Source organism: Polyodon spathula, chromosome 8 (assembly GCF_017654505.1).
Source record: "Polyodon spathula isolate WHYD16114869_AA chromosome 8, ASM1765450v1, whole genome shotgun sequence".
NCBI classification, from domain to species: Eukaryota; Metazoa; Chordata; class Actinopteri; order Acipenseriformes; family Polyodontidae; genus Polyodon; species Polyodon spathula.
The window spans coordinates 28,264,902-28,273,365 of NC_054541.1; the positions used below are offsets into that span (position 1 = coordinate 28,264,902).

The 8,464-nt window shown below is 34.5% G+C and overlaps 1 protein-coding gene across 1 annotated transcript; it reads right to left on the minus strand.

Annotated features, from left to right (window-relative positions):
* Positions 1 to 1,024: 1,024 nt before the first annotated feature.
* Positions 1,025 to 5,155, minus strand: LOC121319112 (sulfotransferase 6B1-like). Its single transcript, XM_041256298.1, has 6 exons — positions 5,017 to 5,155; positions 4,674 to 4,882; positions 3,733 to 3,859; positions 3,551 to 3,645; positions 3,088 to 3,274; positions 1,025 to 1,146 (listed from the first exon to the last, which is right to left on the minus strand). The coding sequence occupies exons 1-6, from the start codon at positions 5,153 to 5,155 to the stop codon at positions 1,025 to 1,027; spliced, it is 879 nt and encodes a 292-aa protein (XP_041112232.1).
* Positions 5,156 to 8,464: the final 3,309 nt, after the last annotated feature.

An 8,464-nucleotide genomic window follows, 5' to 3' on the forward strand; every position in this document is an offset into this window, starting at 1 on the left:
ACTCAGCAAACCAGTTCCTTTGTCTTCTCCTATAGAGATGCAGGACCAGCAGTCAAATCTATAACTAATGTAACTCACAGCCATGACTTGAAACTAACACTAGCCCTGCACTTCTGTATAACTGATTTAAGAACTCTTGATAGTAAACCTACAGACATGTGTGATTTATTCATGCTGTGGTACTTGCCAATGAGTTTAGAACAAAATTACAAGCGGCATGATGGTTCAAACTCCCAACAGCCTGTCATTTAAAAAAAACTATACATCGTATCTTTGACCAACCATACTGTCTAGTCAACAGAACGCACCTGTAATCGCATTCATTACGTGTGGTGTTTCAGTCTTTCAGTTAAGCAAAAGTCACCTAATTCTTAGTTTTTCTACTATTTCGTCAGTAAGGGCTGGAGATCTTGTCTGTTATTGAGCAGCTAAGAACTTTTTTTTTATTCATTTCAGTTGAATGTTATTGCAATGTCTTAACAGCAAGTATCAAAGCATAGAAACACTAATGAATTTTTGAAGTTTAATGATTCCTAAAGTTCTGTAATGTGTCAAAGTTGAACTAAATTGTATTCTTTGATGGTTTTCAAAGTTTGGTATATGGTATGTTTGATTACAATATTTCATTACCTTAACTGCAGGTGTTAAAGTTTTACTGAATTGCATTAATTTATTGATTTGTAAAGCTTTGTAATTTTGTATGCTTAATGTGATAGAATAGGTTACTAGCTGTATATCATCAGTAGGTACTTGTGTACTAAGTACTTGTGTGTGTGTTAACTTTATTCTATACATTATTAAAGGTACAGTAATTGTTATTAATTAATCCATATAAATCCAGAATGCAAACCAGTATCGGTCCCATTTAGTTTGGATAATTGACTCTCTACTGTATAGTAAAGTGCATAGCCTGATATAGACCCTTAATCACAATAATAAAGTAGTGTCAGCAAAGGCAAATATAAAATCTAAAATAAAACTGACAATGGTGGATGTCATGTGGAATTATATAATGTTTCTATTTCTATTCTCTCTCATATTCCACACTCCTTGCTAAGATGCTGGAGTTAATTTTTTCCTTGAACAGCTCATCAAACTGGACATTCTGCTTATTGGTAAAATATTTTCTCCAGTCTCCAACAGTTCCTGAAAGACAAATCAATTGTAAGAGTCATACAAAATATTTTCCATACTAGGGCTTCCCAACCCTGGTCCTGGGGATCCCATGTGTCTTCTGGTTTTCATTCCAACTGAGATCTCAGTTACTTAACTAGACCTAACTAATCATTTGCTTAATTAGACATTTTTAATAGTTCTCCTACAAAGTTGCAGAGTTCAAGTTACTTATAAAATGTTATAGCTAACTTGAAATCTGCAACTGTTTAAGAGCTGAAAACAAGTAAAAAAGCATAATTAAGCATTAATTATTAGTTCAATTAAAGGTTTAGTTAAGAAATTGAGAGTTTAGTTGAAAAGAAAACCAGGACCTTGGTTGGGAAGCCCTGTTCCATACGATCTTACTAGGGCCCAGATTTATAAAAGGATTGCATGTTTTATGACCGTAGAAATGGCGCTGAGGGTTCTGAATTCTTGGATGGGATTTATAAAACACACGCAATGGCAAAAATGAACAGTTAACACGTGATTTGTGGGCGTAATGTCTCTGTGTGCTTTAGCCCTTGATACATATATAATTCTGGGCGTTTCTGAACGAAACCGCTAAAATTGGAAGAGGATTTTGCAAATTAGGTCTACCAGCTATTCCGTCTAATTTATTAAAGTTGCCAGTAATTGCGGACCTTATTATTTTAACAACCCTGAAAAACAGCTGTTAATTTGCTGCAGTCAGACAGTATATAAAAGGCAAGGTGATGTGGGAGAGTTGTCTTCTAACTATGGCCGCTGTGATTGCAGCACGAACGAGACATCGCCTTCAAGGACAAAGACGAAATAGAATTCCAATTGCGAGAAGACCAAATCAGAAAGAGGTATATGAGGAAATTAAGGAAGACCTGGAACGCTGCACCCAGAGAAACCATGCTCTGCCGCCAGTGATGAAATTGCTGCGGACCCTACATTTTCTTGCGTCCGGCTTTTTTCAAGGGATTGTTCCTCCTGTGGCTGGCATCTCCCAGTCTTCATTTTCTTGTGCGCTGCCCATGGTGCTGGATGCCTTATTAAGGCAATTGCACCATTACATTTACTTCCCCAACAGCAGAGAAGATGTCCAAAAAGTTATACTGGACTTTTTCAACATTGTTGATTTCCCACACGTTCTCAGTGCAATCAACTGCACTCATGTTCCACTGGCCTCCTTATTGCACAACAAACATGTTTACAGGAATAGAGAACACACCTATTCTATGAATGTACAAGAATGTACATTAGCAGCACCTTTGCTCAAATTAATAATTGTGCTTAATTAGCGTGTGCAGCCAGCAATTGTATAATTATAATAATGAATAAAATACTTATGTATTTTTATTTGTATCATTATTATTTTAAATAAAAATAAATCACTATTTTCTTTTCATTAATATTAATATGAATCACATCAGTAATGCTGCTCAGCTGTTCAGTAGCTATGTCTGATCGGAGGCAGTGAACAGCTGATCAGTATTACTTGTTTGCTGCACGCAGCAATTCAACAACAGTAAGTTATTCACCTTAGCAAAGGTGTAGCTAATGTACATGTTCATTTCTTTCCATTCAGGGGCAAGTTCAAAATTCTGTTCTGTCTCAAAGTGGCCCGAGATTGTAGGGCCAGGTAGTCACCCTAGTACACAGGCAGGGTTGACCCAAACCCACTATTTATTGTGAGAGGTGTGTAATTCTACACCAATAATTAGTTGAATGCGGAATCACCTACTTAACATAATTAGTCTTATAAAATGGGTTGTTATTTTCATGCTGAGTGCGGCCATACTGAACACGCACATTACGTGGCTTTTTGCGGTCTGTGTTTCCCCCTTTATAAATAGATGTACAGAATACACAGATACAAGTCAAAATGTAATTTTTACCACATCTTTTTTATTATTATTATTAATGATATCATTATAAACACATTGGTAAAGAAACTCTTACCTTTCCTAAATATCAGCTTCTTGTTGGAAGTCAGTACGCAGACCGTGTGGTTTGGATTCACTTTCTCTTTCTCTGCTTTGTCCTTCATTTCACTGAAGGAAGATTTCTTTGAAATGTCTTTGACTTGATCTTCAGTGACATTGATGCCCAAAAATGTGCTGATCTCCTTGACATATTTTGGAAGATCCTATAAAAAGATATGTTTGTTAAATTCTGGCAAGTTGCATTCATTGGCAATTCCCTTGCACTGAATGTACTGCATACTAGCACCTGTTGGCCAACTAAAATGCATTGCATTAACACAAGCTTGTGTTCCTATCGGTACATTTTCTGCTTAAGATGAATTATCCATTTCCTGGAATTTTTTTGTACAATGAACAGAATTATTGAAACTATTGGTATTTTAACTATTTGTGGAATAAACAATTCAGAAAAAAACAAATGAATGCAATTTTGAACTCACCTTCTTCATGGACTCATAGTAAAGAACAAGGACATTTTCATCAATTGTATTCTTTTCCCAGCTAAGGACATGATCAATCCAAGAACCACACACAACTACAAAAAAAGGTACAGTATGTGAATGACAACTTTTATATGTATTTCATAATATATTACTACAATATTATAAAAGATGAACTTCACCTTCTCCTCTTAAAAACATTTCTAAAAAGGAGGACCACTTCTCAATCTTGGGAAGATTGGGGTTCTGTTTGTAATAATGGTACAATGAAACAGCGGTGTCCTTAGGATTTCTGATCACATAAATTATCTGAAAAGAAATACAAAAAAATCTAACTATATTGAAATTCTAATATTAACAGTGATACATTAGAAAAATACATTCCTAACATACAGTAACTATGCTTTGCTTTGTTATTAGGCTTCCAAACTTTTTTAAATCGCTGCTGCTTCGAAGTTGTGTGACTGATCAGGTTCTGACTTGGCAGGTAACAAGTTGGGTACATTGGCTGTCTGATTTTGAAAACATTTTACTGCAGCGTCGTTAAAAAACATGGATGCAGCGCGCAAAAGAATTTCACAAGTGCATGTTGGAATTGCGTCAAATATTCAAAGATCATTGTCTGAAACCGTGATGTTGATCGGCACCTAAATTGTCAGGTTTGCTCAGGACAAGGTCCTTTAAGTTTTGTAAAATGTCATCACCCACGACCTTTGACCTCTTCTAAAGGTCAAGCGAAAAACTGTCTCCTTGTGCCTCAGGGATCACAGATAGAGTCATAGTTCATATGGAACACATACAGGAAGTCATACGTGCTCTAAAAATGTTATTACCCATGACTTTGACCTTTACTAAGGTTGAATACCCACAAATTGGTCTATAGCTCCTCAGCTGTATCTAACACAGATCAGTGCACTTAAACTTCAACGTAAGATAATGCTCTGTACACGATACAACTTAAGTAGCCCATTAACTAATTATAGAAAACGTAGTGAGCTGTATTAGTGATTATTTGTGATGATTGAACCATGTTTTCTTGGAAGCCTTTATAGTTGCTAGCAACTCTAGTTAACTTGTTTTTGTAAAATAATTCAAAGCTAATGACTATAACTTCAAAGTTTACCTTGCATTTTTTTGTTTTGAACTGCACTGGGATCATCTCATAGTTGAGGTGTGTTGGGATGAGCCTCTTGTTGGGGAGGTTTCTCAGCTCATCGAATTTGGAGAGATCTCCGAACTCCAAAGGTGATGTCAGTGTCACTTTGCTAACCCCACTGTCTTCATTGTGGCTGTGGTACAGATTCTTCATAATCTCTGCAAGCCAGTGCGTGCCTAGGAAGAGTTTCAAAACACACATCAGTCAAGCAGTCTGTATATATTGATCTATCCATTTCTGATAGACCAGCTTTAAATAATTAATAAAATACACAAGGAGATATCAAATAATATTCAGAAATGTGTCTTACCTGATTTTGGATATGAAACTAATAACACGTCGTCTTCTCTGGCTTCAAAGGTGTCCAGGGACTGAAGGAGCTCTTTTGATACTCTTGTAGAAAATGGAATGCCATTGAAGGTGTGAATCAGCTCACTCTGTTCTGTCATGTTGTGATGAATGTCACAGTTAGCCAATGTTTCCAGAATAAGCTTGACTCTTACGTTACCTGCTACCAGAAGAAAGTGGTCTTATCAACACTAGTACAACAACAGTAAAGATGATGCGGCACAATAGAAAACATTTGGAAATGAAAGCTCTTGTTTTAAATAATAATTTAAAAAATACAACATTAAGTGTTTTAGGGTTTAGGATAGGACAAGAATAAACTCAATACATTTTAATTGAATTTACAGTTTGCGTTCATAAATTGCTGTGTAACTAAACATGCGAAAGAATTAACTTCAATACAAAGCCTACTACTTACTATTGCTACCAGCTGTGCCAGCATAATTGTAACACTTCTGATACAGTATATATAGTCACATATCCTGAGTCATAAATGAAGACAGACCACTTTGCATGCCATTTCATCTGGGTCATCCAGACTTTAGTCAGAAATATCAGTAACAGTTTGGTGTTTTTATTGGCTCGATTGTGAACAGGTTTATGAATATACATGATAATAAAATGCTTGCTTTGTTATTTTTATTATATATCCTTGACCATAGTTCAGTGTAATTGATAATTAATAACAATGTGAACTTCATAAACCTCAATAAAGTTCACATTCCTGAATATAGTATTACGATTTGCCTTGAGTATGCAGGCAGTGAGATCTGCTCACTGGTTACACCAGGAACCCCCAGCCATGGTCCTGGAGACCCCATAGAGGCTCTCAATTAACTAAACCCTTAATTGAACTAATAATTTGCTTAATTAGACCTTTTTTTACCTGCTATCAGCTCTTAAACAGTAGTAGATTTCAAGTTAGCTATAACATTTTATAAGTAACTTGAAATCTGCAACTTTTTAGGAGCTAAAAACTAAAAAGATTGAATTAAGCAAATGATTACTTCAATTAAGGGTCTAGTTAAGTAACTAAGACCTCAGTTGGAGGGAAAACTAGAAGACACATGAGTTCCCCAGGACCAGGGTTGGGAACCACTGGGCAGACCAAGGGTGGCCAAAGTTGGCCTTTCCATGCCTGGTCTTTGTTCCAACCCTGTTCTAAATTGTGTAATTGAACCAATTATATCTCCAGCTAGACGCCTATAGGTAATTATATAATTTTACCTGTTATACCTGGCATGGTTAATTGCTCCAATGTACAATAGGCCTACATGCCTCCCACATGATTTTAGTTTGTTGTGAAAATCCTGTTCTTTTGACAGCTTGCCTTGTCTGTGATTTTCTGATTATTGAAAAATGTCTCATCTCTGACTGTTGACCCAATCTGCTCAATTATAATCAATAACACTAGTAAATTTAAGCGCTAATTTCTTTTTTTTTTTATTGTTCTAAATTTACAAATGACACAAAAATTATTGGGCATTCCTTTATTTACTTGGAAGTGTGCTTTTTGTTGTTACTAATGTCAAGTACAGATATTCGGAAACACACCAAAGACTTACTTACAATCTTAAATGTGTCACCTAATTAAACTGAGGCAAGCTCTTCCTAGAACAGCCTTTGTTAATCCAACAAATTGCAAGCCTGCTGTTACCAGTGCCACAATGATTCTGAATTCCTGTGCAATGTTTTCACAATTCAAATAAGTGCTTCACAATGTAAGGTATAGTGGTCCCCAAAATATTGTTTTTTTGTTGGTAATGCTTCTGTAAATGTGCTGAGTTTGAGATAGTGGATGGTATCACACAGAACATTAGAGTTGAAAAGAATGTTTGAGAAGTTTCTTACAAATCCACTTTGTCAAAACATGGCCCCATGTTTCATTGGCTCTAATTTACAAAACCCGCTCTTAAAATAAACAATCGGAAAGAATTTGTCCTCAGACCTTAGATTTAGATTTTTTTACAAAACATATGTGATACAATGTTCTATTATTACAGCCAAAATTCAAGCATGACAAACAGACAAAAAAAAACACCTTGTAACAAATGTGTAAGATAAGTTTAATCAGTATCAAAGTTTTATTGTTGCTAAACTGATCACAAGCCATTCATAACTCATGGATATGTTTGTCTCAGCCCAACAAATTGTTCTAAATTAAACTGTTCATTATTTTTTTTATTACTAAATTACAAATAATTAAAAATGCACTTTTTTTTCAGGTTTTTGGACAAACTATTTAATTTCATAATCTATTTCCTGGCTTTCCAATGCTTTGGTTTCTTAATATAGACCTTGTTCTGTCAGAATGTTTCCAATTTTTTTTATTTATTTTTTATTTTGCAATAGCTTATCAATTATTGATTAAGTAGTTTATTACATTATGTAAAATACACTGGAATTGATGTAATAAAACATGGAAAAGACGTCACATATAGATAAGCTTTAATATGGAAATATTCTTGTAACCGTGTTTAATGGTTAATCAGATAGTAGTAATATTAACATTGATCTCAAAATGTGATTGATGATGACCTTTGACCTTGTTTGTGAATATATGAAAATATGAATATGAATAGATAATAACTAAGGAGGTGAAAACTAACATTTTCCAGCTTTCAACATAACTAAAATAATGGATACATCATTCCCCCATACTGATGCTCAAAATGATTGAAAGCCAAACACCTAACATTGCTTACCTTGTATTCAGCCAAGAACCTTTTCAACACCAACCTCTCAATTATTTAACAATCAAGAAGCAACGAATTACCCTGTCAACAGTAAGAAATATATCAAATACATTAGACAAAAAAATAATGTACTCTGTAAAAATGCAAAATGGCATAACAACTGGATAATCAATTCTATAAATTTTGTATTGCTATTTTGTTTAGAAAACAAAATTAATACAGAAATTCAGATTGATTTTATAATATCGATTTGGTTTTCAAGAAACAGCAATACATCTGAAGTAGTAATATTAACATAGTTTATGTCAAAATGTGATTGATGATGAGCTTTGATCTTGTTTGTGAGCATATGAATATATGACTTGATAATAACTAAGGAGGGGCTGTGTTTTTATTGAGTGTGTATATCACTATATATATATATATATATATATATATATATATATATATACACACACATACACAGTATTGTGCAAAAGTTTTTGGCAGGTGTGAAAAAATGCTGTAAAGTAAGAATGCTTTCAAAAATAGACATGTTAATAAATTATATTTATCAATTAACAAAATGCAAAGTGAGTGAATAGAAGAAAATTCTACATCAAATCAATATTTAGTGTGACCACCCTTTGCCTTCAAAACAGCATCAGTTCTTCTGGGTACACTTGCACACAGTTTTTGAAGGAACTTGGCAGGTAGGTTGGCCCAAACATCTTG

Excerpts from the sequence above, each read along its gene's own strand:
- LOC121319112 (XM_041256298.1), bottom strand. The coding sequence starts at position 5,155 with ATGACAGAACAGAGTGAGCTGATTCACACCTTCAATGGCATTCCATTT. Across the intron at positions 4,883-5,016 it reads AGTTTCATATCCAAAATCAG|GCACGCACTGGCTTGCAGAG; the intron begins GTAAGACACATT and ends AACTCTTCCTAG. Across the intron at positions 3,275-3,550 it reads ACTATGAGTCCATGAAGAAG|GATCTTCCAAAATATGTCAA; the intron begins GTGAGTTCAAAA and ends ATCTTTTTATAG.